A 27939-nucleotide genomic window follows, 5' to 3' on the forward strand; every position below is an offset into this window, starting at 1 on the left:
TTAATGGGTAAACCGACTAGGCAGTAGGTGGCCTAGGCGGTGCCCAGGCGGCCTCGGCGCCTGAGACGCCGCCTAGGAAGCAGGCGCCTAGGCGGTGCCCAGGCCGCTTAGGCGGCTGAGGCGCCTCCTAGGCGGCCAATTAATCGGGCGGTGCTCTGCATTAGTCGAGGTGGCGGGTCCCGCCCAGCGCCTAGGCAGGCCTAGGAGGGGATTGTTAGAACACTGATTGTGCATAGGGGTGAGTTTTTGGTATATTGTACCAAAAATATCGGTATGAAAAAAAATTCATATCGGTATCAATACCGAAATTTCAAAATTTTGGTATAGAAAAAATCTATATTGATAGCGTACAGATAACGAAAAAAAACTCGATATATCGAAAAAATGTCTGTATGTCGAAAAAATTTCGATACAGTATCCCAATAATTTGATATTTTAGTACGGTATGTTGGTATCTCAACCCTAATTGTGCAGTACAGAGAGGAAACGAGAGACGAGGCTGAAATTCTTTACGGGGCCAGCGTTCATTAACTTGTAGGCCCACATAAAAATAGGCCCAAAAACAACCCACTTCTCGCGGTTTCGGATTAGGTCCGATAGATTTTCTAGTACCTAACATATCTGCTCCCTAAAGTGGGCCCGTTTCTTTTACTGGGCCCCCAAAATCTCGTGACATGTTTCTCTATAGAATTCATAAAAGGTTAAATTTGTCTTTTCTCTTTTTATTTCCTAATAAATTTTTTTATCCCTTATATATTCATGAATGATTCTAAAATAAATATTTTTTCGGATTACTTGATTTTGATTTAATTTTGTTGATTTATACGATTTTGATGATATCCCATTTATATTGTAGGAGGTTGCCACATGCAAGCACTGATTGAACATCTTGGCGTTTTGTCACCAGCCCATTCTATTATTATATAATATATATATATATATATATATATATATATATATATATATATATATATATAGAGTTTTGCTATGCTGTCTACCTCCATGCCCACCTATGAGGTGTCAATAATCAATTGGATGATTGTCACCTCATAGGTGAGTATGGAGGTGGGCACGGAAAGTGGGCAACATAGCAAAACTCTATATATATATATATATATATATATATATATATATATTTTGAGGGCCTATAATATATATTATTAATTATACTGATTTATCAATTATAAAATTGCATTTACTGAAAAATATATGGAATTTACGCATTAAATTGAACCATAGATTTGTGGAATCTTCATTTGTTTATGATAATATTCATAGTCGTTAATCTTCGCTACATCCAGCGTAAATTCACGGTATAAAGTATTAGTTTGTAAATCATGTTAGACAGTTAGGTAATTACATTAGACAAACCTTATGTAACATGCTCGTTAAATAATCTTCTCAATTGTGATGTACTGACTATGTAATTTATTGATACATATGATAAATCATTATATTTAATGTGGGTTCCACATAATACCTCATTTTTTTCCCATTTTTTTTGGGAAACATATAATACCTCATCTTGTGTGATGCATACTCGGACAGTTTACAGATGGATTAAATGCGGCAAGGGATATATACGATCTTTGCCTTCAATAAATTTAGTATGTGGTCAAGATATTTTTTTGTGAGTCAATCTGATTCATCATATATGAAACAAAAAGTAAAATTATAAATGTAACAAGTAATATTAATTGATGATCGAGTCGAGTAAAATCTATCTTAAAATTAATCCTTGCGACGATCATTAATTTTTTTTTAATCCATTTCTGTCTTTGTGTGTATGTGGTCGCGCACGCTCTGCAGCAGCATACCCTAGGGAAGGGAATTGAATATGAATCCATGTGATTAGAATCAGCTTTTACACCCTTCAATCCATCTTTTGCACAATATAGATCCAAATACTGATCTGAAAATAGTAATTTAATCTATTCTAAAATATAAGGCCAAAAAAAAGAGCATTGTGGGAAGAATCTTATATGTATGCTATCTTATTAGTACATTTATATACTTTTCACAATAAGATTGGATATTATACAAAATTATATTAAAAATCAATTCTTTTTCCAAACAAATTTATTCAAAAAATTAATATTGCAACCAATCAGTATTCATAGTCCTTTCCACCCATATCGCAACAGTTGGCTGGGCTCTCTCTCCAAACAGAGCAAAACCGATGAGAGGGGCAAAGTGGTCATTAAATGACCCATGTGAGGCTACTGAACTCATCATGTAAGGAATTCCATGTAAAGTTACGTAAACGCCCCTCGTATGGAAATTGGAGTTCGGACACTAACGTAATTAACCCCAAAAACCAAGCCCACATATGAAATCCGGCATGCATAAAAGGGCCAATAACGAATCCCAATTCAAAGCATCGCAGAGCTCATAATTCCCACTATTAACTCTCTGTGCCAAGAATGGGGGGTTTCAGTACTGTGTTGGTTGTGCTACTCTGTGTCGCCACTTGCCGCTTTGCTTTTGCCATAACAGATGGTAATCAACTAAAACATCATCATTCTTTTGATTTTTACGTAGCTTTAACCAGCTTCTGTTTTTTTTTTTTTAGATTTCTGTGGTTTTTTTGGTTTCCAAGAACTTGGTTTTCGATGCATTTTCTTGATGCACATTGTTTCTGTTTTTGGTTATTTAATGCTCAGAATGTATAGGTGGGTGTACCTGTTAGTGTTTATTGCTGAAATGGTCCAAAAGTTGGTTTAATTAGGCATCATTCACTTCAGAATTAAAATGGATTTCAAGATTTTGGCAACTTACAAATTTCATTAATGAAGTTTGTTCCTTTCCACATTTGATGCAAGAACTAGTTGATAAGAATGGACGGAGGGGAGGCATTGATTTGGTGATTATCTTTAAGAACATATATAAAGTAATTAATTCAAACAAACTTTTCTCAAGGGGAAAAAACAACTTTATATTATGCCGACATGTATTGCATTGGTAATGGTGATGAGATTGATCGATTTGAGGATTTGTTGGCTTCCTCATGAGTATTTGCTAGATTCATCTATCATGAATTTTTTTTTATTAATTTATTATCAAAGAGAAGGACATTACATTCTATTTCCATGTGCAAAACCATTTTCTTTTATTCTTATCAAAACGACAAAATTCCACAACCCATTCAATGAAAAAAGTTTGGTGTGATCACTTCACCTTTACAAGGGATTTTCAAGAAATTTATTGACTCTAGCTAGGCAATTCTACAAGCTGGGATATCCAAACACTAAAGCTATGTATTGTATTGTGCGTACACTATGCAGGGCCACTAGAAAATGGCAACTTCGAGGAGGCTCCCAAGTCCTCAGACCTTAATGGAACCGTAGTTCTTAAATCCAATGCTATACCACATTGGCAAACTTCAGGATTTGTGGAGTACATCAAAGCCGGGCAAAAACAAGGTGACATGTTGCTGGTGGTACCCGAGGGGTTTGCGGCGGTCAGGCTCGGAAACGAAGCGTCCATTAAGCAGCTAGTAAATGTTAGTGTAGGAAGTTTGTATGCAATAACGTTTAGCGCAGCTCGAACATGTGCTCAGGAAGAGGAGCTAAATGTGTCCGTGAAACCGGACTTCGGGGTCATGCCGATTCAAACATTGTACAGCAGTAGCGGCTGGGATTTGTATGCGTGGGCTTTCAGAGCTGTTTACGATGTGGCTGAAATTCTGCTTCACAATCCAGGAGAAGAAGAAGATCCGGCGTGCGGCCCGCTGGTTGATTCCATCGGTATTCGGGTTTTAAATCCTCCCAAAGCTACTAAATGTAAGTTCAATCAGTCATTAATCAGCATGTGTTTGTGATTATGCCTCCGAAGGTGATATTTTGAATTCGCTGCATTTACTTCTTACAGCAAGGACGGTTGATTTTTACGGAGTGTTTAGGAAATTTTGTTAAGAAAAAACCGAAAAGTGTTTACTAAACAATAGTAATTTACATCTTCAAAGGTGTAGAGAGATATGGGCAAGCTTCATTTTTATAGATAGATGATGTCTATAATAGGACGAATAGAGTAGCAAAAATGTTCCAAAAACTTAGTTTTATTAGATGGAAGTCAGGTAAAATGTTTGCTACATAGATTCATTCCAAAGAAGATAATTTGGGACTATAATTGTGTTGCTAACTTGGTATTCGACAAGACTCACCGGATGGACATATTTATCCTACTGTTGCAGTTAACCTACTGAAAAATGCCGACTTCGAAGAAGGTGCATACATGTTTCCCAATGCTACTACGGGAGTCCTAATCCCACCAAACATTGAGGATGATAACTCTGCCCTCCCAGCCTGGATGGTTGAATCCCTGAAAGCTGTGAAATACATAGATGCTGCCCATTTCTCTGTCCCACACGGCCAACGGGCGGTTGAGCTCGTCGGGGGCCGAGAAAGCGCCATTGCGCAGGTGGCTAGAACCATTGCAGGGAAGACTTACGAGCTTACTTTCGCAGTAGGGGATGCCAGCAACTCGTGCGAGGGGTCGATGATCGTCGAGGCTTTTGCCGGTAGAGACACCCTCAAAGTTCCTTACGAGTCCAAAGGGACGGGCGGATACAAACGAGCCGTGCTCCGGTTCGTGGCGGTTTCGAATCGTACACGTGTCATGTTTCTGAGCACTTACTACCATATGAGGAGTGATGACTATGCGTCACTCTGCGGACCTGTTGTTGATGATACAAAGTTGCTTAGCATTCGAAATCCCAGAAAACTCGTTTAAAAAACAAAGCTACCCTAAAGATCTTGGGATAATGTATACTAAGAATGTTTGGATTATGTAATAGATGTGGCAAAGATTTTCATTTTTTATTACTATTAGAAATGTTATTTAAACACCAAGTTGAAGGCTTGACGGTCTATATATCAGGAGTGGGACTGAATTATCAAATGTTATACTGTATTTTGAGTTAAATAAATTGGAAAATTCGACTGTAGTTGGGAGTTATCATAAATGTGTCTATTTTTGTAGTGATGGTCCCGGCTATGTGTGAGAGAGAATGCAGGCTTGTTCAATTATCCGAATGGTGGAGCCGAAGAAAATGTCGGCCACATAAAAGTGCGTAAATGAAAGAATGCTTTCTCATATTTAATATGTTAGCTTCTCCGTCCTTTAATGAGCTAAATAATAATCGCTGTTATAAATGATAATAAATCGTATGCGAAGATGTTATACTCGTGCACACATCCATTGAATAACCACATTCACCTGAATCATATTCGAGTCTTATGTTGATCAGTTGATGTGCTTTCATCCTTTCCCTCGGTTTCTTGCTCCGAGCTATATCTCCTCACATGAAGTTCTGCAACAGGAGACAGAACATCGTCTAAACGCAACTTTTTCTTTTGAGATACTTGCAATATATTGACATTCAATGTAGAGATGGACTTCAATGATCACTGTGGATTGTGTACAAAATGGGAGCAGGCACACTACGCAAAAACTTGTTAAAAATGTACGTAAACAGAGTGAAATCGTCAAATTGTCGAAAACATATCAAGGATATGTGATGGCATCACAAAGCAGATTACAAAATTATCAGAAATTACATGTTTCATGAGCACACCAATTGCAGCATTCGAACTGACTAGAATCTCATGAAACAGCAGAAAGACTTCAATAGCTCCTTCAATTCAAGACTTCTATCCCACACAGCAACAATCACCAGTGCCAACTGATGCAGATAAAAGTTAGTGAATGTGCACTTGAATTAAAAAAATGCATACCGGGAACTCAATCATTCATATGTGAAAAACTAACAAATGATGCAATCACTTTTAACATATTCCTGACACAAGATAAAATAACACAAATTCAGCAAGATAAGAACCTTGCTATGGCTGACGCTCTCCTCTTACATTTAGAGGTACTTCCTCATCCAGCAGAAGAAATGTATGTATATCCAGTTGATGCTGAAGGAAAATAAACAGAGATGCTAAACTGTAATTTGAGGGAATGGCCACAGGTTGTTTGCATCTGTTTGAAGGTAGACGGCCGAAGCGTCAAAAGTTAATGCCAGTAATGCCAGGAGTAGTGGCAAACCCTGGCATCATCTTTAAACCTTTGGAAACAAATTATACATGCATCCAACCGTAGCCCTGGAAATGCAGGGAAGTTGAAGATTGATCAATGAACGCTCAAACTAAAATTTCCGCAGCCAAGTGTGCAAAAAGAAAATCCAACTTAAAATATCGTATCGAACACACCCAGGACATATATTTAATTTTCAACACTCCAATCCTCGAAATGTGGAAACAGAACTAAAACTAAGCATTCCATTCCTTCAGCATTTAGTGTCTATATGCATTCGTAAATCAGAGTAAACCTGCAGATGGTACTGTCCTTTGACAATTCATCAAGAAATGTCAGCACTTTTGGAAAATAAAGCATGTTTTAAGTATCATATACGTGTTGGAGTTTATAATACATCAAAGAATGCAGAGAAACAGAAGATTACTACACAGCTACAAGCATCTCATATTGAAAGGTGCCCTTCAAAGGATTATTGCATCATCATTCATTCAACACTCGTATGGATTCCAAAAAACTGTAAGATAAAATATACAATGCTTTTCCCCCAATAAGTGTCTTATAACGGCAAGACATTGAAACTGTGGCTAGCATATTCTAGACTTTCAACAAATGAAAAACGGCACATGATATGAAAACAATATGAATTTAACTATTTCTTTGAAAGAAATTTATGCATTGATTAAATGAATACAAATGTGAGACATATCTCATTAAAAAAAGGTAACTATCCAGAGAGACGTGGATATAAGAAAAAGACAGAAGATAGAGAGCATAATGTTCATGTTGCCTTTTACATTGTTAAAACAGAAAAGACTGGCCCTAAATCCTTCTACAAAAGGCGGAGTAATCAAACATTTATTCTCTTGTTACTAAACAAAAACAGCAGTTTTCGCAGATATTAGGTGCTTCAGCTCCTTCAAATGTTCATCATTTGAAATGTGGAGCATAATACGAAGATTTGTCAACAATGTTTCCTGTTCCCAACTCAAGGGACCAGAAGCATACAAAACTTCCAGAGTGCGGCGATAAGCATGCAACTCTAACTTACGAATATTGACTTCAATTTCTTCTTTTGGAGGAAGGGAACATCTTTTTCTCTCAATGCCTGAACAAACAGACTCTGCATCGCTACTGAGGGCGTCTGTATCTCGCCAACACTGGGGATTTAAATGACTATAACAGTTGTTTGGACATTGATCAGTAATGCTACAACTACCCACAGAACAGGCATCACTGTCGGAACCATTTAATTCAGAACTTCTGACACCAGAAAAATCAAGAACATCTTTTTGTTTTCTCCTCTCCTTTGGATTATATCCATTTGATGTAATGATAAAGGAAGCATGCATGTTTTTTCCGCCCAAAAGTTCTCTCGGGGAAGCAACAGCATCTACCTTTTCAAGCATTGGGGCATCAACCAGCCTCAGCCCCTTCCCATCTTTCTGAATTTCTCTTAGTTTTCGGACACGTCCATCAAGCGCAGCAGTAGTAGAGGACTCATACAAGCGCTTCCTCTTTTGGGGCCTTGAAGAGATCTTAGGCCATTTCAAAAAGGATATGTCATCTGGATTATTCAAACAATCTTTTTGTGGTTGGTTTTTAACCTTTCCATCAACTTCTGGCACCTCAAAGTTCGTTCTAGCTATAACATCCTCGCCTCCTCCGCGACACTGTAAACAGGAGAAATTAGGTGATCAGTGATGCAAACAGGTAAACCTTAAATATATTTACATAGAAATAGAAACTTCACAAGGAAGACTAATATATGGATCTGCACTACTGTACATGGTATCATTAGCAATAACAATTACTTGGTGTAGAAAAATAAAATTATTTTCAAAGTGGGGGGCACTGGTTCAAATAAGAAACAAAAACTCCATAAGTCCTATAAAGATAAGCATTCAATAATAAAAATACTTATAATGATTCATAAAAATTGCAGCAAACGAGATTAACCTGATAAATCAATACATAAATGGATCCAAAAAGAAAAAAAATCATGCTTGCATTGATTGCAGGAAGAAAAAGAAAAAAAAAACGGAACCTTTTCCATCAGAATCCATCTCTCATCACGCCAGGTTTGTCTAGTCCTGATGTCTGATTGGGCAATAATTAGTTCCTTAGAGCACCCAAGCAATCTTACCAAGTACTGATTTTGGAAGGAAGCATCCTGCAAACGAATTTCATTGCTCATAGTTTCTTTTTTGCCACCCAAAATCTTCAAGATAGCAGAAATCTTCCATGAAGATTCATAAAAAACCTCCACAATATCACCAGTAACATAGTGTTCCACCCCTCGTACAAGAGGAGGGCGTGGCCTAACAAGCTTACAAGATACTGTCTCCACCAGTTGTTTGCTGGGCAGACCACAATAAAAGTCATACTGCACCCGATAAGTAACGCCATTACCAGATAGTATCTCTGCAGTATGCCATGAGATTGCTGCTTCTTTTTTGTTCATTACCTCTACTTTATCCCCCTTTCTGAATCTCATTGTAAATGATCTTGTACCATAAATGTAATAAAACCTGCGGTGACAAAGAAAACTAAGTTATTGCACAAAATAATATAGATACGAAAATAAATACTAACATACATAAGGCTGCCGAATGCTAAGCACTTACTTCCTATCAACCATGCTATCGGCCCTATCTAGCAAGAACAGAAGCTAATACAGCAAAACATGACTGAAAGTTAAGGAAGAAAACTACAGGTTTCTTATGTGGAACGACCATATAAGTTATTTAAAGAGACTTTAGTGATCCCGTCTTTTTTCTGGAATACTCAAAGTTTTTATCCATAAATCACTTAACATTACAACACATCCGAAACACATTCATAGTTGCTAATTTATCACCAAATACTAGACTCTGGAACAACAGTACAAACTAATAATTGAGCCGGACCAATCCATATCACAAATGATCTCTGTTGAGTTAAATCCTCCAAATCAATTCAAGAGATGTTAATTCACTACATAATCCTTTTTTCCTCAAAACAAACAAACAAACAGGTATTACTTGATTCACCATACGAAATTTCCAGAATAAAATAGTTTAAGTTGATTTGACGATTTGACGTAGATATAAGAGATTACATACAAACCTGGTAACCAGTTCACATTCATGATCATTAACAAAAATATATTCAATAACTAAAATTTCAACCAAATAATAAGGAATTAAATTCTAAATCCAAATAAAACACAAAAATTTTCAAAAGCCCCAAAAGTAAACAGCTAAACAGCCATCAATTTTAAAATTAATAAATGAACCGAAATAAAACCCTAAACTGAAAAAAAAAAAACTTGCCTTATCTTCAAAATTGGATGGCGTTTTGCATCAGAACTGCTAGATTTGAAGGTTTTGATTTGATCTATCCTTTCTCTCTAAAACAGAGGGTGATTCTTATCTTGATCGTTGTTAGGGTTTATTTAATTTGCAAATGCAGGGGCCTTAATTTTTACCAAACCACCTAATTTGTGTTGTGTTGGAGCAGGAAAGAATATTATTGGTCACGCGCCTGTTGGAAATCACGTTTTGTTGATTTGGTATTATCCCTTCCACAAATAACATTTTTACTCAACTATTTAAAATATTATTATACTATATTATATTGGTTCACAACAAAGACTTAAAATATTATAATATAATTATTTAATGATAATTTTCGTGTTTCTATGGTTAGAATAATTATTTAAATATAATATTTTTTGTTATTTTCAAATGAATGAATTTTAATATTAATGTTTTTTTATTACGAATGATAAAATCAGATATAAATTTAAAATATATATTTAATATTGTAAAAGATTTGAAAAGGTTGAATTCGTTAATGGTCCGAATTTGTGACATAAATTATTTTTTATAAGATACACTTGTCAAATTAAAAAAAAATCATTTATAAACGATATTACTTTATAATCAATAAAATTACAAGTTTTACTCGTAAAAAAATAGTAAATTATAAACATTTCTCATACAACATTAACTATTATCTAAACAAATTACTACATTAAATGTTATCTAAATGATAATTAAAAACTATGAATTAAAACGTCTACTCTAATTATTAAATGCGCATGTAGAAAAAATAATTACAATAAATGTATTATATGACACAAACAATGTATGTGCAAGATTCCTTAGTAGATTATAAAAGTTTTTTACTCCAAAATTATTATCACGTATCGATTAATGATTCAAATTAATTTTGATTATTGTGCCCTGAAACTGAACTTTGGTCTTTGAAGTGAGAGGACTCGATCGTTTTAAATAATTGCAGTTACTCTTTGTTTAGTGAGATAATTTTCTTCAGTTTAATTTTTTTATTTTCGTGCGACTTCATTAAACTTTTGTTAAAACTAGATGAATCTGATCAATTAACAAATAATTACAATTGACACGTATTTTGATAATTGAGCTCAATTAGAGAAATATTTCATATGCTGTATATCCTTGAAATATAGTTTTCTCAAAACACTCAACTTTTCAATATATAAATGTTTTTGTAGATACATTGGGAAGTCGTGGTCTTGTTTCAACGTTCCTTAATTGGAAGAGGTTTATATTAGTATATCAGCCAAACAATAGACAAAACTATACATGTTTAGAAATTTTAACAAAATTACATCCTAATATATCAACATTCGAATTACACAATTTGAGAAGGAAACACACACACTGATATGAATTCAGTGTTAAACCCAACAATTTGTCGAGTGATTCAATACATTTGTGGAGACAAAACCCAAACTTTATGTAGCTAAAATCTGATTTGTTTCCCCCCCACCCTAAACTAGCTAGTAAGCAGCACGTGAGGCCAACATTAAAATGAGCTGAATTCTGCAAGCAAAATTACATACAATAAAAGGTCTCTGAATATCAGTTTTTCCTCCTATGTCGTTTTTTGGTCGTTGTATTACATACTCGCGTTTGGATCTGCAGCAATATGTATGGTAATAATAACATTATAACGAGTCGTCAGTGAAAAGATAGCGTAGCAGCGGCGCCACTACTCCAACGCTCAAACTGTTACCCAGCAAAGCATAACTGCAGGAACAAAATGAAGATCACCTCAGTCAATTGAGCTTCCCCAATTGACACTCATGACTCAACCCCTATTTTAAGTGCTTTTTCCCATGTTAGATAAATGACAAATAAAATACAAACATACCATTGACGCAGACTAACATGTGGGGGAAATTTGAATTCCTCTGGAAATGAATGCAAATTGGCAACCTAGAGGCAGTGTTAAAAAGCGCACACTTTAGTTTCCATCATACGAGCCTAGAATTATACCAGTACCAAAATCACTAACAAAAGAACGTATGTGTACCTCCCTTGGTGTGAAATATCTTAGAGAAAGATCCTGTAATGAAGATTTTTTATCTTTAACCATACCCTGCATAGTGTTCAGACAAGAAGATAATATGAATGTGCATTATGACATGTAAATCAAGGATTATGACATAATCGACACACAAATATCATTAAACAACGATATCTTCAATGGAACTTGTTGATGAGAGCATGACCAATGAGCTACTTAGTATTTCAAAATCACTTACGTAAGCTCAAGTTTGGATTTCTCACAATCTCTACGTATATGCATATGCATGCAGGACCACAGATTAAGTATAAAGGAAAGGTACATGAACTTATATAAATTTTATGTATGTGCAAATTACAGGGCGAAATGGTAAGATATCATAAAATAATTGTAGTGTATAATTTTCAGAATCATTTTCCATTCCCTTGAAAAGCTTTCTCATCAGGAAAAACTGAAAACAGTTGAATGCTTTTGGCAAGTGATTGGAAATGGCACTTCTGTTTCTTGTGATTATTATACTGCAGACTCAAGCTGAAGTTAGAGTTCGTCTATGATTCTTTCCTTATTATGAAGAGTGATACTGATTGGTTATATGTAATTGGAAATATCATAGAAGTCAATTGGTTTCTGATGCACACTACCGGGACAGTTGCCAAAAGGGAACCCGTGCCTTTCACATATCGAAAATAACTTTTCGTGAAACAACAGCAGCGCCGTGATTCTGGGAAAACAATATCTGCAATCATTTTAAGGAATTGTTTGAATGCTAGAGATGCTAAATATAAGAAAACAAATATGCTTACAGAAAAAATTATCAAAAAGCAAAGGAGAAAAAGGATACCCATAGCACTCCCCCATCTTTCTATCAGGGCTGGTGGAACATAATACTGTTTCAAAGGATTGTTGAAGGGCCTATCTCCTTTAGATTCCTCCGTATCAGAAATACAATTTTTCAAATCCAGAAAATCTTCTATGGGCCGGCAATTTTCAAGCAATTTATCCCAGTATCCATTTAACTCTGCCCCTTCTCTAGTCACCATGCTTTCATCAGACCCCAGTTCAGGGCCTGGTGCCCAAAGGTAAGTGTTGACTCGTGCTTTATGAAAAGACACAGGTTTCCGTTTAGCCTGAAAGTTTGATTACATAAATGGTTTGCCAGAATTTGAATAAAAAAGAAGCAAAATTTTTTACTGTTTATTAATGCCAAAATAATTGTGAATTTCAAATCAATTAGCCTCAATCCATATCACTCAGAGCATAATATAGAATTTTCAATCCTCTTTACAATGGTTGATCTTTTATACAAGCTCAGAAATACCAGCGAATTCGGCAGAATTTTAAAATGTTTAAGTTAAATTGTGTGACGTGCAACAATAGAAATCTGCTAGCAAGAGATCAAGTGGGCACCCTGCGAATAGATGGCAAAACAATAGCAAAATAAATTTTCGACCTGTTTTGACATGTCCATATCATGCATGGAGTAACTATAGACCATAACGTGATATACTCAAAGAGATACATATTTGCTAGTAGATCTGTCGATGCTAGGTTGAACAAGAAAAATAAACGATAAATGCAGAAAGAGAAATACCAGGCAAAAATATCGTGGCCGAGAATACGGCACACCAAACTGCAAAGGGCTTAGAATAAATTCTTGCGTGTCAAAATAAATCTCTCTCAGCATAGAAATCATCTTTTCATGTGTATCAGAAGTCTGCAATAAAAAACGAAATAGCATAGATGCACAAATATTCTGGGTAATGGTAAGACGATGAGAATAAATAACTGGCTAAACTTGATCCCCCAATGCCTCTAATCAGTACTTAGATTTAGTGAGATGCCTGGTTATATAAAAACGCTTCACAAGACAAGAAAATCAGGAATTCAGAAAACCATTAAAAAACTGATTTTATGGAGAATCGTATTCATTTTTGAGCTAGATACTTAGAATGTAGATGCAATTAACCCAAATTAAAAGGTAACGTAGCATAACAAACCTCAAATCCAACTACATTCTCCACAAAGAGCATCAGTGGAGGCCGTGAAGTTTGAGGAATGAGTTCAAGAATACTCAAAAAAGATGAAGCTCTAGCATCACCTGACCCTTTCTGGAGACCTTAAAAGTATAGAAATTTTAAGAAACTAACAGCAATGGACAAGGAAAACAATGATTCCATTTTCCAAAGCAGAAAAAAAAACACAATATAATGTTAAGGAAAAAGAAATGAGGGAAAGCAATCCATCACCCTGTCGTGTGTAAGGTTGGCAAGGGGGGGATAAAAGCCACACTTCTGCCTCGTAAGAGTCAAGGTCAGCAGCACTCAAGGTCTGAATGTTACCCTATCATCACAAACGAATGTAGAGGTGTTAATTACAAGATTGACAAAACATTGAAACTGAAGTCATAAAACACCCATAGCCTCTTGTGCATTATATACATACATGTATATATTATTTTATAAAAAAACAAAAAGAGAAAAAGTATAAGTGAAGGATAAGTCATCATCCTAACTAATGTAAAAAGGAGGCACATTAACAACCAAATTGGATGCCTTAACTCGACATGCATAATTACACAGCTACTCTTCCAGCTAATAAAGGTAACTATCGTGCTGATAAGAACTTAAAGGGATTTCTTTGCAACAACTTCAGAGATATACATAAATTAAGTCATACAAACTTCAGAGATAACAAAAATCAGAAGAGCCCTCACAGATGAGATCAATTAACACCGAACAGGATGCAACTGAGACAATAAATAAAAGCGAAACCTGGTGGGGACGGTGGCCAAAATTGTGCTCATATACATCATTCGCTATGTCGTTGATGTCAAATGCTTCCACGACTTCCGCGTTCACTCCCGCCTTCATCAATGAATATCTCTATGGAAATCATTCACACAAAGAACCCGCAGTCATACGAAAATCCCACACGTATTCCGCAGGAATACCTAAAAAATGAAAAGGTTTTACCATGCCACCAATGCCACTGTAGAATTCCAGAACCCGCCATAATTTCTCCTCTCCCTTCTCCATTCTAGCTCAATCTTGCAGCGAACTCTCTCCGAAATGTTCGAACTTCCACCTAAATTGAAATTGTGATTATTGGGCCTGGATCACCCTAGTTGTTTACAAATTTGGGCCTTCATTCTGGACTTTTCAAAAGTCTCCGTATTGAACAATCCAAATGGTTTTTTTTAGCCCACCGAAACAACCCAAATGTTTTTGTTTCAGTAATAGGAGGCATTAATATATTTTGAGTGGCCAATGGCGGACAATTCAAGTTTGCCACGACCTTGTAATTTCCTCCGAAATTCCGACATTGTTCTAATCGAAAACGTTCTGTTCCAAGAAACAAAGCATGTTATCCATCCACCCTCTTCAAAAACCAAAAGCAGAACAAAACCATTCAACTCCAACACTAGGAGTAAAACCACCATGGGAAGTCGAGTGCGCGAGGCCATCGTTGAATGCCTCAAAGAAGTTCGATATGATCAAGAACAAGAAACCCAAGTGGCGCTCCAAACATTGGTGACCATCACAAGAGTGAGCCCACAGAATCGGAACCTGCTCTCGCAGACAGACGGCGCCGTCGCAGCACTAGTTAGCCTCTCCAAATCCCCATACCCCACGTCTGTTCAAATTCTTGCGCTTTCCATTCTGTTTAATCTGTCGCTGAATCCCAACTTGAAGAACTCGCTTGCAGATATCGACAACATTACTCATCTCAACACCTTGATCGTGTCGCCCTCGGAGGAATCCGTCAAATTAGCAGCTTCTTTGCTTTGCAGCTTGGCCATATCGGACAAGAATAAAGCTAAGTTTGGTGTTGCTGGTACCATTCAGGTTAGTAACCAAGATTATATGCATTGTCTCTAATTTTTAGTAGCATTGATATGTTATATGCATTAGATTTCAGTCTATTACCAAGAACTCTGCTTTACCCAGGTACTGGTGAAGGCGATATCAGGCCGACGAAGCCCCGCGGCTCACTATCTCCTCAGCTCCCTGGCGGAGCTGATACAGTTCCACGGCAACTGCACTCTGGCAGTGCGGTCAGGGGCGATACCAGTGCTTATGGCTTTGGCAGAGAATGCCGACGTGGAGGATCTTTCCGGGACTTCACTGACCATTCTCGGGCTGCTGGCCCGGTTCGAAGAAGGGCTGAACGAGTTGAAGAAGACGGATGGGATAGTGGCCCGGATGGTGGGAGTGTTGAAACGACGTTGCATGCAGAGTAAAGAGGGGGCGTGCGAGATTCTTCTGCGGTTATTTGATGAGAGTGAAGCGTGCATAAAGGAAGCTATGCGGCTGCCGGAATTCACGTCGGTGGTGGCGGACATCTCTGTGAGGGGTTCGGGTAAGACCCGGGAGAAGGCCGGGTTGCTCATGAAGAAGATGATGGATCCTAACTTCTATTGAGAAGTGAGTTACATGAGATACATATTCATGGTGTTCAAACGAAAAAAGAAGCAATTTTTTTTTTCCAATCTTACAAAGCACAAACACCCAGAAATCAACTTAAAATTCGAATGTAATATTTCTTTGGACGTAATTGTTTATAGTTTTTCATTTCCAAATCCAGATAAATAAAATCTCTTAAAAATTTCATCACAAATACACTCATATTACAGCTGCAGCTTCTATCTTTTTTATGAACAAACAGACACAAATCTATGAATCGGCCCTAACATTCTATGAACAAGTAAAGGGTACATGAGAAATCTTTTTGTTTGTTCAAGAAACTCAAGCTCTGATCACCAGCTCGTAAACGTTAGAATTATTATCACCAGATACACGTTTCAACATTTCGAAACTCTTCCGACTGCCAAGAAAATCAATCCGCTTGAACTCCAAATAACCACCTTCAGCCGCTGCCTTGCTGCAGTAAGCAGCCCGAAGCCTGTCAGCATGTCTGGAGTCTGTGTGGATCGCAACCTCGATTTCCTCAAACGACATGTTCTCCTGAGTACAAGTAAATGTCGTCCACGGTTATTGTTGCCGTTGAAAATAAATCTATTGTTAGGCCACCTCCCATACGCACGAGCTTATGAATTTTAACATAACATTAAAGCCAAGTTAAAAGTTTGAGGCATTGAGCTTCTAACGGGTAATCCTCTTTACGTTTTATTAAACTGGTTACTCAATAGACATCAAGATGCAAGCTTAGATCTTTAGATATTATCTCGAATATACATTATTTCAGGTCTCTAGCTTACATGGGAGGGAATCCTTAAATTATAAAACTATCGTTCGTTTCTCACAATTGCAATGTATGATTTAGATTGAATGAATATACGGATTACGGACCTGATAAAATGAGTAGATATGATCCAAAACTTGCAGACATGTAAAGCCTTTATTGCTGAAGAATGTTCTTGAACGTGGTCCCATCTCCGAAAATCGGTCGACAGAGAACAGTATAGTAAGAAAATGGCTTTTGAATATCAACTCAGATTTTTGACTGCAATTTCCAAGTAATCAAATTTCAAGAACTCGAATCGTAAAATAATAAAGAGACAAGTTCAGAACATCAGATGACCTTTCTGTAAGAGGTCTGGATAAGTTCACAAATAAAGTATCTGATTCCTTTCCATCTGGCTTCGCATCAAAGAATGCTGATCCCTGATCTTCAATGACATCGACACTTAAAGAGTCCGTATAGATGCAAGCTTTTGATGTTGGCTCAGAAATTGACCAACTTATGGAATCCAAAAGCCTGCTCGGCGTTATTGGACGTATTGGAGTTTGGCACGTCTGAAATCGCAATAAAATAAAGCATGCCATCAAATCTGAGAGCAAAAGACTGAAACAAATATTTGAATGAACAAATATACCTGCATTCGATGATTCCTACGACTTCTGACCTCATCTTTAGCCAGGTTCACCATCGCTTGCCGTTCTTCATGGCTGATTTTAATAACAGAAGTAGGACCATTTCCAGGGACCGTAACCCTCTTAACTTCCTGCAGGTAATGCAAAGTGAAGCACACTGAAATTTAAGAATTTTGAAGTTGTCCAGTTTGAGGAAAGGTAGCAAATATGCACAAATAAATGGGAGGAAGTCAAGGAACTATCAAGACACCAGTTGAGGTTTATATGTTTAAACACTACCTTGAGCAATGTCTAAAGAGCTCACTCATTCATGAAACGGTGAGGTGATAGGGTTTTTCTTTCAATCCAACAACTCTCTTTCCCCTCTTTCAATTCTAAAAGCCTGATATCAATTTCATCGAGCACTACAATTTTCACAAAAGCTAGAAATCATATAATGGCAGGAACAGTTGTGTCCCGGATCATGGGTGCGAAAGGTGTTGTTTCTTGTTCTGCCGCTTCTGTCGCATCCTCTCTACACTAGAGTTCGGGTATGGGACTCCCCGTCGGCGAACACATAGTTCATAACAAACCCACCCCTTCCTCTGAATATAGAGCTTGTATGGGATAATGGAACTCCATTTCCGGGTATTTATCGCATTGCTGATACTGTTGGGAAAGCACGAAGCTTTGGCTTGGATGTGCAGAAGATTGGGACCTTTTGTATCACTCAAATTAATAGCTGTGTGGAATGAAAAATCCGACTTGCACCCAAAGGTCTACCCTTACAACAACTTAAAAGTGGAGCTTGATGTAGTTAAGTGCTAACAAGAATCTCATGCATATCTTCTGACTGGATAAGCATCCCATGCATATCTTGCTGACTGTGGATAAGCATCTCATGCATGTCTCCTGGTATTCCCTTAACTCGTTTGAGGTCTCAGTCAAATAAATTATGTTTAAAACTTGAATCCGAAAACCAATGTAATTGAACTTTGGGCAAATAAATTGCCAGATTGATTTTCTTACATTTTTAATCATCATTTGTTATATATAAAAAATCACTTTAACCTTAACACACAAACATAATTAAAACAAGAAGGAGAATAAGGAAGAGGAGGATTTTTGTGTGGCTGGCAACGGAGTACCGCATTAAAATGTGGCACTGAACTGCTATACAATATAAAGGATTTGGAGTTTCAGTCAACAATAATTTTGGTATAGTAATAGATGCTTGGTCCTGTACACAGGGCAAAGTTAATGGAAGAAGCCACGTACCTCCTTGGAAACACCATCCTGGAAAGTATCAAGCATAACTCCAGAGAACCTGGCTAAATCGGCAGATAAGTGAACAAGTCTCTGCAAACATTTCTCTTGTACGGACTTCAGAACCCATAGTGGCTGAGGCAGGAGAAAAAATACTTAAAAAGACAGAACTGATTTGGAAAACAAAAAAAGTTCCGGAAACGAAAGATGGAATCACAAGCCAACTGTGATTGACACATATATTCATGCTAATTTGAGACATGTAAATAATGATATAGCAGACATTTAGCTATGAGGACCTACCGTAACAAGATAACTAGAGTGTCCCAGGTATTTTCGAACCGACGTTCCTTCGCATACTACATGACTTGCCTTGCTGCCAACAAGCCATTGACCAAGTAAAGTAGCACGTTGTGCAGAAAGAGCCTCGGTGACCTATGAATGGATTCAATATAGAAAATTTTCTTGGATAACAAGATCATTTAAATCAGAGAAGTGAAGTTCAATGAGGACAGGCGTCAAAGGCTCTCTTACTAGTATCATACGAGAAGCTGAGGGTCAGATCAGCTCAACAATGACTTAAAATTTTAAACCACTAACTTTCATTTTTTTAGGAAAGGTGAACTCGTATCCTACGACCATCAATGAGATATTCGCAAAGTTATTTGCTTTATCAAAGAAAATGCAAGTCTACCTTAGAACGAAGTTCAGCAGAGACATCCATGTCGACATAGAACGATTGACCAGACCAGAATAAAGGATCTGTTCGTCTTTTACTCTCACCTTCTGGATACAGCGATAGGGGACATCCAATTGCGTCAAGTTGTGTGGTGTGCTTAAGCAAACCGTCCGGAAGACGAGAGTTCTCAGCTCCAGCATTCTGATCGAGCCGCTTCAAATCGTCAGTTTGGGCAACAGTAGTACCTCCAGCATTATTTATGCTATAGAGTGCTTCATTCAACCGAACTGAAATGGACCCAATGATAAAAACACGCTGTTAACAACAGAATTTCGTTCCAAAAATGCAGAAAAATGTAAATACTCAACATGAAACCATGAATATTACCGTTCCTTTTGATGCTGTCTACAAACCAGCTGAGTGTAACCAGGAACAATCCATTTGTTGGTCCATGTTTTATAGCATGTTCAAATTTATGTCCACGAAAGCTGTGATAATTGTTAAGTGCTAACAAGCATATGATTGAGCATCAAAGATTCAAGTACCATCTCTCACTATCCTCCATTTCAACTATTGATGCACACAATCTGAATGAGAAAATAATTTGTTCGTATCTCTAGAGAGCGAACCTAACAATGTTTAACATGTCGTGAACCATCTATCATGCCGAAATAATCTTAATCATATCGTTTTCAACGGACATAAAAACATAGAAGTGCTAAATAAAATGAAATCTAAACCAAAAAGGATATCTGAACCACCAAATGAGTGCATCGAGGATGAAGATGAGGACTATATTGACCTCCCAATCTCTCTGTTGCTTCCTTCACCTGTTTCCTTGTTTCTGTAGTTCATACCATATAAACATGATGAGTAAAAATAACTGCAGCATCAGTGGCATCCTCTCCATAAACTAATTTTAGCAGGAAACTTCAATAATTCAAGAAGATTCTTCTTTCTGTAAACCGCAAAATTATTCTCAAGATTTCAACTTTGCAAAGCAAAGCTTCAATTTCACAGCATCAGACTTGTGAATACAAACGGAGTCCTGATGATTCAAATGCTAATTTCCTGGTCAGCACCTAATCCTGGACGCTTTGGTCTATTCGTTTACTATTCAAGTTACTCAAGTTCCGTCGAATGGTAAGCAAAATCCATGATCAAACACAGTAAAAACATTATTGTGAAAAATACAATAAGTAGCCGTAAATTTGTTCACCTTTGGAGAGCCCGGTTACGCAGATGACAAGGCCAGATAAAGGTCCGTTGGATTCCACTGGAGTTCCCAAAGTAATAGAGGCAGTTGAAGCAGGAGACATGGAATCCAGCGGAGAGGAATTAATCCCCCTGAATGAGGAAGAAAAATCAAAAAATCTCCTTGAACACCCCTTCCCATTTATCAACTCCACTCTTCCTCCCCGTCCCCAAATACCACCGCCCATATTTAACACAGCTTCAACTAAATTCGGGGTAAAATGCAACACAAGGGGACTGCTTGTCTGAAAATTTAAGGTATTGCACGAAGGAAAGAGGCTGGGCCTCCTCTTCAGAAAAAAATTTGAATAGTTCTGAACATGCAATAGAGTAGAATATACCGCGACAGTGCTTATCATTTGAAACACTGAAGCATAAATGGGTGTCCTTTTTATGCTTTTCTGGAACAAAAAGTGGGTCAATGGAGCATTACAAACAGAGAATTAATTAGTTTTGAAAACTTCACTAAAAATCAAATCTTTTGTCATAAACTGAGAAAAAATGTGAAAAATGAAGCAAAAGAACCCATAAATCTTTTCAAAGTCACATTTTTTTCAAAATTTAATCTGGAATAATGGGCGGGGCGGGTAATGTGGAGCTAGAGTTAAATTTTAAAAAAAGAATCTCCATGGAAACTTTTCTGAATTGTACTTTTGCTTTACAGAGAGTTTTAATAAAGTGGATATTGGCGTGAATCATCAAACTTACTTTATTTTCTCTTTACCTTCGTTGGCGGAGCAGGATGACGATGGACGACGCCATAGCCGGGGGTGGCGTTCGCGACTTGTGTTCGCTTTTGAATTGGATCCACATATGTTATTTTACCTTTCTGCCCTCACATTTTATTAGTTTTGCATATATATAAAATATTATTTACTAGTGCTTTTGGTATTTTTTTTTTTTTTTGAAACCATTTCTCAATGGTATTATTTACTGTTATTGGTTGTGCTTTGTTAATTTTATTGATGAAATTTACGCATACGATTGATTATAATATTAGGTGAATATATTCCTAAACAGATAGCTTGGTCGTTTTTATTAGAAATCAAATAATTATCAAAATTGAATAATGATATGATTTCCAAAATATCCTACAATCCTACAATTTTATATTCCATATTTCTATTTTAATAATTTTTCTATCATACTTTTATCATTTCAATGTATAACTCTTGTTTGGGAGAGTCTATGCTGGCAGCCCAGATCAACCGATCTAATTTGATCTGCAGATCAAATTGAACCGTCTAATCCCCATTCGAAAAGTGTTCGAATGGGGTAACATAGGCTCTCTTCGTTTTGAAATAGAATCAATAATCTGTCAAATCTCAACAGATGCACTATATATCATTTAGCTGAAAAATACTGTTGAGTTTGAAGTGACAATAGGCTTCATTCAGATAAATCACTCCTTTTTATTGTGCCAAAATTCCGTAGTTGACTGAGCTATCTGGTTTATCACTTGGATCAATACAGAAAAATATTGACAAAAATGATAATTTAGTTCCTTACACGTTTCCATTTATTGTTTATTAGAAAACATATATCTTAAACATAATCTCTCATACATTAAATGTTGTCATTAATTTATCGATTAAATCCTACAAATTTCATTTTCACACATAATGACACGGGTTTTTCGATCACAATCAGGCCTATATATATATTTTTTTATACAGACGTATTGTTCCAAATCATTCTCCATGGACTTGGTCCACAAAACACTACAATCAAAGTCCATGATCTAACCACTCCGTGATTATAGTGCAAAGAATGATTGGACTGAACAAGAAAATTGACATTTTTGGAAGTTCAATAGAAACAAAAGGAAAGTCCATTTACCCATTAAAGCAGTAGCTAGCACTAGGGATGAAAACTGGCAGGCTGAGCTACCTTTACCTGACCCAAATAATTGGGCCTACTAAATATAAACCGTACAGAGATCAGCCCACTACTAAATAAAGACGTTATATATTCCATGATAAATAGCGAATCCCCCAATTTCCCTCCATTCTATTGTCTCCTCAAATTTGAAAAACAAGCAACACATTTCCTCTCATACTTTGCAGATGGCGCCGCCGCGCAATCCCAACTCGAAATCCAGATTCGATCCCAATCCTTCTTCCTTGATATCGCTGCCGGAATCCCCAATCATTGGCGATGATGATTTCCAATACTACCCATCGTCTTCAATATCTGCTTCGAAAACCAAGTCACTGCCGCCACCGCTCAGATCTCAAAACCCGACCACCATCCGAACATCCAAAAAGCTGAAGAAACAGCATCCCGAAAAGGAAAACAGCTTTCCATTCGAATCGGACCTTGATTGGGGTTGTGGGTTGGATTCCATCGAACCAACCCTCGATTTGTTGGATGCAAAAGAAGTTGGTAATTATTTACATAATGATGCTTCTATGGAGTCGAAATTATTGATAGAACACGAAGAAGAGGAGAATTTTTTTAGCGAAGCAGAGTTTTTGGAGGAAGAAAGCACGAAACTTGACGTGTTGCTGAAGCTGTGCGGCGACATTGACGAGCGGGGGATTGATAATGATGGGAGTTATTTGGGGGCTTTGGAGGAAGATAAATTGGGTGAATTGATATCTTGTCCCATCTGTGGAGCTGATATTTCTGGAGTGAGTGATGATCTGAGGCATGCCCACACCAATGAATGCCTTGACAAAATGGGCGACTCGAACGATGTAATACCTCTTTGCCCTTATTCTTCGTTTGAGCATCTGTTACATGCTTGCATAAATTCTTGCTTTATTGGTTGTGGTTCGGAAAGTTTTGTGACGAAACTGCTAGCCTGTTTCCACAATCTTATGTAATTCATGTGTTAGGATGAGAAAATCTGTAGTTCAAATAACCAAATTCGAGGGATAGTTATATGCAAACAAGGTTAATAAGTTAGTCAATGACAATGTTAATGATCTGGGAAAAGCCTAGCTCTTCAGAGATTTGCATAAAAAGTTCTGAATTATGCTGCCAGTATTATTAAATTGAAATTGCAGAAGCTTTTAGATGTTATGCCAGAAACATACATGAGAAATATCTTAACAAACAATTGACACCAACTCACCGAGTCAGGTATTTGCTGGCTCATTCCATTGAAATTGTCCGCGAAATGCTGTCACAAATGCTATCTTTTTTTAATGTTAGAATTTTGAATCATATGTCTTTTTTTCCCTTTAAATGTAATCAATGTCTATTGATTTCATAGCAATGTTTTCAGGTGGCAGTTGCTGGTGATGATACAAGAACACATCAATGCCCTGGACAAGTTGTGGATGCTTCTCCACTAAAATCTACCGATAAATATGTTAATGTATCTCCAGTCGTGGAATGGCTGCGGAATTTGGGCCTTGCCAAGTATGAAGATATTTTTGTCAGGGAGGAGATCGGTTGGGATGAATTGCAACGGTTGACGGAAGAGGTGTGTTTCGTATTTTAGGACTATTCCTGGAATATTATGTGGCCACACCTTAGTCATGAAATTTCAAAGAAACAAAGAAAGACTGAAATGGGTCTTTGCTGACACAAATGGATAAATTTGCCATGGAACTGTTCTGTGCTGGAATGTAGAAGTACTGAGTTTAATCAATGAATATTTTCTCTCTCCAGGATAAAAAAGTTATGTTGTGAATGGCAGTATGACACCAATATATCATGCTTACGAACTTATGATTCATTAAACTTCGCTGGCTCAGATTTTAAATTTTCAGTGTTGAATGTATGAAAAATGTTGTAGCTGAATATCATTTTCTACTTGTATTAGAGATTGATCAAATTCAGTCTAGGGTCTTAATGTGCAATCCTCCCCTTAGTTTTAAGAAAAACAATTGACGCAAGCATGTTTGAAAAAAGAATTTTCTATAGGTAATGATCCCTTATTATGTCCTGTTATTTGACAGAGTTGGGTGTTCACTCAACCTATTGGTGTGACCTGTTACTTATATGAACCTGATTGTATGGTAAATTTCAACCAATATGAAATCGTTTTTCACCAGTTGGCCAAAATGTTCTGAATATCTCTAATTTCATGACAGGAACTTTGCATTATTGGTGTTTCAGCACTTGGTCCAAGGAAAAAAATCATCCACGCTCTTAAAGAGCTGAGATATGGTTCCACGAAAGCAGATGAACCAACGGCCAATGTCTCTAAAGGTGTTGCTGATGAGACTAAACCTACAACAAACAAGTTGATTACTGATTACTTTTCTGGTCCTCTATCCGAAAGAAAAGGTCGCAGTGTGACTTGTAATGGACAAACCAATGTTAAGAAAAGTCAGGCGAATCCTACTCGTTCTCGTAGGAGTATTCAACGAAAAGATTGCATCAGGAATGGAAAAGAGAAAGATGGTCCTTTGTGGTGTCGCATACCAGGAACAACATTTAGAGTGGTAGACTTTTTTAACAAGAAGAAACCTCACTATCCTTTGATTATGCATAGTTTTCCACGCTGATCCTGCATACTTCTTTTTATTTTCTTCCTTGTGGAAAGAAAAATTAATATGTCGAACAAATCTTACTTCACTTTTTGTTTATTCTCCAGGTAACATTCCAAAAGGATCAAAACAAACCCTTCAAATTTTATTGTCTGCTAAATGTTCTTGCCAATGCGTATTTTATTAACCTCGCCCATGCGATTAGCAACAATATTAATTACATGTATTAATGGTTTTAAAGTTTTAAAACACTTGAATGACTGATGCGCCATGTAAAACACTCTCTTATATTACACAATCCCAACTAGTAGAATATTTTGTTAATTGTATTTGAGTAGCCTGATTACAACGTTAAATTCCATGTTTTTTGCAGGATGCCTTCAAGTATCTAAAAAGGGATTGTTCCCACTGGTTTCTCACCCACTTCCATCTAGATCGTAAGTCCTTATTATGGCTCTCGAGGGATAATCTAAAACAACATTGTTTTTATGATCATGTTGTTCATGTTATGAGAAAGCAATTTTTTTCGTCCACTTGATTCGTATTTTCTTGTCATACTGCTGTTGATGATTTAAAAGAAACCATCATTACATGAAGATCATAACATGCATTATATATTTACTTTCCAGACTGAATATGTGGCAAATTAGAGGTAGATTCTTACTTCCTATAGATAGACTATGTTCAGTATTTTGAAAGAAGAAAGGTTCAGTGGTAGTTTTTGGTGGGCTGGGCCACTGGAAACTAGAAAATCTGGAACAAAAACAGAAGTAAATTTTAAAGAACATGAATTGTTGAATGGACAATACAGCTGTACGTTAAGCAGTTACAACAGACTTTGCATGATTTTGAGGAAAAAAGTCTGATGACTGGAACCCCCTATTTTGAAATCATTTGGGAGGAAAAGGCTTACTAACACATTTATGTCACGTTGCTATCTGCAGATTATCAGGGACTTACAAAATCGTTCGGTCATGGGATTATATACTGTTCCTCCATTACAGCAAAGCTGGTTAAGCAGAAAATTGGTATCTCACCAGACAAAATTCAAGTTTTGCCCCTCAACCAGAAGATAAATATTGCTGGTACTGATGTGACGTGTTTTGATGCAAACCATTGCCCTGGTGCAATTATTATCTTATTTGAACCGCCCAATGGTAAGGTGTGGACCAGACTTGTTAAACAAATATGTATTCTTTTGGTGTTGGTGCTCCTATGATTGATCTTTCTGTTAATGTATTCAGCCGGTTTTACATACTGGGGATTTCCGGTTTGGGGAGGAAATGACAAAACTATCTTTTTTGCAAGTTTGTCCCATCCACACTCTCATCCTTGACACAACATATTGTGACCCTCAGGTGTGTAAAACCCTTAGCGTGGGTAAAGCCCTTAGCGAGAAAGTTTACTCAGCTTGCACATCTATTGTGGTTTTTTTGGATAGCTTAAGAAAGCAACTTACTCTTAACTTGCTGGCCTATACGGCTATACCGTTATGCTGCAGAATCAATAATATGTGTTTTCTTATTTTCCTGCAGTATGACTTTCCGAAACAGGAGGCTGTAATTCAGTTTGTCATCGATTCCATTCAAGCTGAAGCTTTCAACCCCAAAACTTTGTTTTTGATTGGAAGCTATACCATTGGTAGCATCTATTCCATTATTTTTAAACGACAACTCAGCCCATGTTTATCCATATATCTTCCATGGTTCATTTTCTCCCCAAAAAGCTATAATTGTTTTTTATTACATATTTTGCGTGGGCAGGAAAAGAAAGGCTATTTATAGAGGTGGCAAGAGTTCTTCGCAAGAAAATCTACGTCACTTCAGCGAAACTACGCATATTGGAATGTTTGGATCTGCCACAAGAAGATATGCAATGGCTTACATTAAATGAACAAGAAAGCCATATTCATGTTGTGCCCATGTGGAGCATTGCCAGTTTCAAACGGCTGAAGCATGTGTCTAACCAGTACATGGTAAATATGTTTTCTTCATATGTCGTCACAGATGGATCACATAAATTTTATTTGTTCTCAGAGCAAGCGATTATTTTGTTGGTTTCATAGCTTGTCTTCATTCAACTTTTCGTTTTCGTAATTTCATTCATGAATGGCTATTGCATTCAAATTTTGACAGGGTCGATATAGTCTGATAGTTTCCTTCTCCCCCACTGGCTGGTCATTTGGAAAAGGAAAGAAGTCTACCGGGAAAAGGTGGCAGCAGGGTACCATTATAAGGTGAACTAAGTTATCAAAATTACAGAATATTTATTTTAAGTGTTCATTTTTCCGCTGACGAGTAAATTTATGCCTAACAAACACCGATGTGGTGCTGTGCCACTTATCAGTTCACTGAAGTTTAAATTGCATTAGGTCTAGCTCGAGTTTTTGTGCATATGGATGTTTAAGTAGCGACTGAAGCTTGAACATCGATTGTTTTACTACTTTTTCTTCAGGTATGAGGTACCTTATAGTGAACATAGCAGCTTCACAGAGCTGAGGGAGTTTGTTAAGCTCATTTCTCCCGTGGACATCATCCCCAGTGTCAATAATCATGGCCGAGATTCTCATAATTCGATGATCTCTCACCTCTTAGCTTAGGCAGTAAATGTCTTTCGTGTGTATTAATGAATTACAATGATAGTTGTATTTGTATGTTTTTATTTATAAAAGTGAAATGAATAGCATATGGTCTTAGCGTAGAAGACCGTGTAAAGACCAATGGCTAAAGCCTAAATGTCCGCAAAATATGAAAGGATATTACTTCTTATCTTGTGGTCAACAAACTCAAACCACACCAAAAGAAATTTGCAACATTGGATTAGCTTGGATACAGAAACTGGAATTTTAAAAAAGTGCTTAATAAGTTCAGTTTTTTAAAATGCTTTTATTTAAAAAATCAGAAGTGATTTTAGCATTTTGATAAATATGAAATCACACTAAACATTCAGGAGCTCCAAGAAATAAGAAATTTTTTTGACTTAATTCCCAGGCTAAAACACGAACAGGTGCTCAATCGCCCCAAACTTTGAACCTTCTGTTCAATTTGGATGGCCTGGTTTTCAAGATGGGAGACTTGAATCCACTTTCCGCAGGGTGCGGCGTCTCAGG

General features: G+C 37.0%; 6 protein-coding genes and 1 pseudogene across 12 annotated transcripts; 4 read left to right on the forward strand and 3 right to left on the reverse strand.

Moving 5' to 3' along the window:
* The first annotated feature begins 2363 nt into the window (after positions 1-2363).
* On the forward strand, positions 2364-5190 carry LOC140870975 (BIIDXI-like protein At5g11420). Its single transcript, XM_073273400.1, has 3 exons — positions 2364-2499; positions 3285-3782; positions 4193-5190. Exons 1-3 carry the CDS (start codon positions 2424-2426, stop codon positions 4729-4731), a joined length of 1113 nt encoding a protein of 370 aa, XP_073129501.1. The 5' UTR covers positions 2364-2423; the 3' UTR covers positions 4732-5190.
* Positions 4543-9526, reverse strand: LOC140870974 (uncharacterized). Of its 2 annotated transcripts, XR_012147578.1 has the most exons (7): positions 9354-9526; positions 8087-8570; positions 7091-7712; positions 5840-6107; positions 5559-5683; positions 5218-5311; positions 4543-4675 (listed from the first exon to the last, which is right to left on the reverse strand). XR_012147578.1 is itself a non-coding variant. In XM_073273399.1 (3 exons), the coding sequence occupies exons 2-3, from the start codon at positions 8534-8536 to the stop codon at positions 6912-6914; spliced, it is 1251 nt and encodes a 416-aa protein (XP_073129500.1). In that variant the 5' UTR covers positions 8537-8570; positions 9354-9526; the 3' UTR covers positions 6125-6911. The 2 variants fall into 2 exon arrangements, 1 of the variants encoding a protein (XP_073129500.1); XM_073273399.1 differs by lacking the exons at positions 4543-4675; positions 5218-5311; positions 5559-5683; positions 5840-6107 and having other exon boundaries at positions 6125-7712.
* Positions 9527-10682: 1156 nt separating this feature from the next.
* On the reverse strand, positions 10683-14447 carry LOC140870994 (tRNA (cytosine(38)-C(5))-methyltransferase 2). Its single transcript, XM_073273432.1, has 10 exons — positions 14346-14447; positions 14145-14255; positions 13620-13713; positions 13371-13489; positions 12965-13087; positions 12215-12500; positions 12015-12109; positions 11380-11445; positions 11218-11282; positions 10683-11093 (listed from the first exon to the last, which is right to left on the reverse strand). Exons 1-10 carry the CDS (start codon positions 14406-14408, stop codon positions 11012-11014), a joined length of 1104 nt encoding a protein of 367 aa, XP_073129533.1. The 5' UTR covers positions 14409-14447; the 3' UTR covers positions 10683-11011.
* Positions 14448-14757: 310 nt separating this feature from the next.
* Positions 14758-15802, forward strand: LOC140870901 (U-box domain-containing protein 8-like). Its single transcript, XM_073273300.1, has 2 exons — positions 14758-15218; positions 15321-15802. Exons 1-2 carry the CDS (start codon positions 14811-14813, stop codon positions 15792-15794), a joined length of 882 nt encoding a protein of 293 aa, XP_073129401.1. The 5' UTR covers positions 14758-14810; the 3' UTR covers positions 15795-15802.
* Positions 15803-15918: 116 nt separating this feature from the next.
* On the reverse strand, positions 15919-21210 carry LOC140870930 (uncharacterized). Of its 4 annotated transcripts, XM_073273347.1 has the most exons (12): positions 21094-21137; positions 20727-20786; positions 20351-20478; positions 19883-19975; positions 19519-19620; positions 19147-19418; positions 18756-18887; positions 18465-18587; positions 17210-17338; positions 16915-17129; positions 16683-16836; positions 15919-16337 (listed from the first exon to the last, which is right to left on the reverse strand). In XM_073273347.1, exons 3-12 carry the CDS (start codon positions 20448-20450, stop codon positions 16119-16121), a joined length of 1539 nt encoding a protein of 512 aa, XP_073129448.1. In that variant the 5' UTR covers positions 20451-20478; positions 20727-20786; positions 21094-21137; the 3' UTR covers positions 15919-16118. The 4 variants fall into 4 exon arrangements, with proteins under 4 accessions (XP_073129448.1, XP_073129446.1, XP_073129447.1 ...); XM_073273345.1 differs by lacking the exon at positions 20727-20786 and having other exon boundaries at positions 21110-21210; XM_073273346.1 differs by lacking the exon at positions 20727-20786 and having other exon boundaries at positions 21094-21190.
* On the forward strand, positions 17358-18455 carry LOC140871000 (NADH dehydrogenase [ubiquinone] 1 beta subcomplex subunit 8, mitochondrial-like; annotated as a pseudogene).
* A 1205-nt stretch (positions 21211-22415) lies between the features above and the next one.
* LOC140870929 (uncharacterized) lies at positions 22416-27466 on the forward strand. Of its 3 annotated transcripts, XM_073273342.1 has the most exons (10): positions 22416-23084; positions 23618-23818; positions 24432-24785; positions 25204-25267; positions 25775-25992; positions 26075-26188; positions 26366-26471; positions 26594-26805; positions 26966-27066; positions 27285-27466. In XM_073273342.1, exons 1-10 carry the CDS (start codon positions 22452-22454, stop codon positions 27427-27429), a joined length of 2148 nt encoding a protein of 715 aa, XP_073129443.1. In that variant the 5' UTR covers positions 22416-22451; the 3' UTR covers positions 27430-27466. The 3 variants fall into 3 exon arrangements, with proteins under 3 accessions (XP_073129443.1, XP_073129442.1, XP_073129444.1); XM_073273341.1 differs by having other exon boundaries at positions 26075-26471; XM_073273343.1 differs by lacking the exon at positions 26075-26188.
* The last annotated feature ends 473 nt before the right edge of the window (positions 27467-27939 follow it).

This window comes from Henckelia pumila, unplaced genomic scaffold, assembly GCF_033568475.1.
Source record: "Henckelia pumila isolate YLH828 unplaced genomic scaffold, ASM3356847v2 CTG_298:::fragment_3, whole genome shotgun sequence".
NCBI lineage: Eukaryota > Viridiplantae > Streptophyta > Magnoliopsida > Lamiales > Gesneriaceae > Henckelia > Henckelia pumila.

Bases quoted from the DNA above. Each gene is read 5' to 3' on its own strand.
- LOC140870975 (XM_073273400.1), top strand. From the start codon at position 2,424: ATGGGGGGTTTCAGTACTGTGTTGGTTGTGCTACTCTGTGTCGCCACT. The intron at 2,500-3,284 runs GTAATCAACTAA...TACACTATGCAG, and splicing joins TGCTTTTGCCATAACAGATG to GGCCACTAGAAAATGGCAAC. The intron at 3,783-4,192 runs GTAAGTTCAATC...CTACTGTTGCAG, and splicing joins TCCTCCCAAAGCTACTAAAT to TTAACCTACTGAAAAATGCC.
- LOC140870974 (XM_073273399.1), bottom strand. From the start codon at position 8,536: ATGAGATTCAGAAAGGGGGATAAAGTAGAGGTAATGAACAAAAAAGAA. The intron at 7,713-8,086 runs GTTCCGTTTTTT...TCCTGTTTACAG, and splicing joins GATGGATTCTGATGGAAAAG to TGTCGCGGAGGAGGCGAGGA.
- LOC140870994 (XM_073273432.1), bottom strand. From the start codon at position 14,408: ATGGAGAAGGGAGAGGAGAAATTATGGCGGGTTCTGGAATTCTACAGT. The intron at 13,714-14,144 runs GTTTCGCTTTTA...TTGTGATGATAG, and splicing joins TTGGCCACCGTCCCCACCAG to GGTAACATTCAGACCTTGAG. The intron at 11,446-12,014 runs GTAGTGTGCATC...AACACTATGCAG, and splicing joins CCCTTTTGGCAACTGTCCCG to GGTATGGTTAAAGATAAAAA.
- LOC140870901 (XM_073273300.1), top strand. From the start codon at position 14,811: ATGGGAAGTCGAGTGCGCGAGGCCATCGTTGAATGCCTCAAAGAAGTT. The intron at 15,219-15,320 runs GTTAGTAACCAA...TGCTTTACCCAG, and splicing joins GTGTTGCTGGTACCATTCAG to GTACTGGTGAAGGCGATATC.
- LOC140870930 (XM_073273344.1), bottom strand. From the start codon at position 20,744: ATGATAAGCACTGTCGCGGTATATTCTACTCTATTGCATGTTCAGAAC. The intron at 19,621-19,882 runs TATCCTTTTTGG...ACAATTATCACA, and splicing joins CACTCATTTGGTGGTTCAGA to GCTTTCGTGGACATAAATTT. The intron at 17,130-17,209 runs GTATATTTGTTC...TTGCGATTTCAG, and splicing joins GTAGGAATCATCGAATGCAG to ACGTGCCAAACTCCAATACG.
- LOC140870929 (XM_073273341.1), top strand. From the start codon at position 22,452: ATGGCGCCGCCGCGCAATCCCAACTCGAAATCCAGATTCGATCCCAAT. The intron at 26,472-26,593 runs GTAGCATCTATT...TTGCGTGGGCAG, and splicing joins GATTGGAAGCTATACCATTG to GAAAAGAAAGGCTATTTATA. The intron at 27,067-27,284 runs GTGAACTAAGTT...CTTTTTCTTCAG, and splicing joins CAGCAGGGTACCATTATAAG to GTATGAGGTACCTTATAGTG.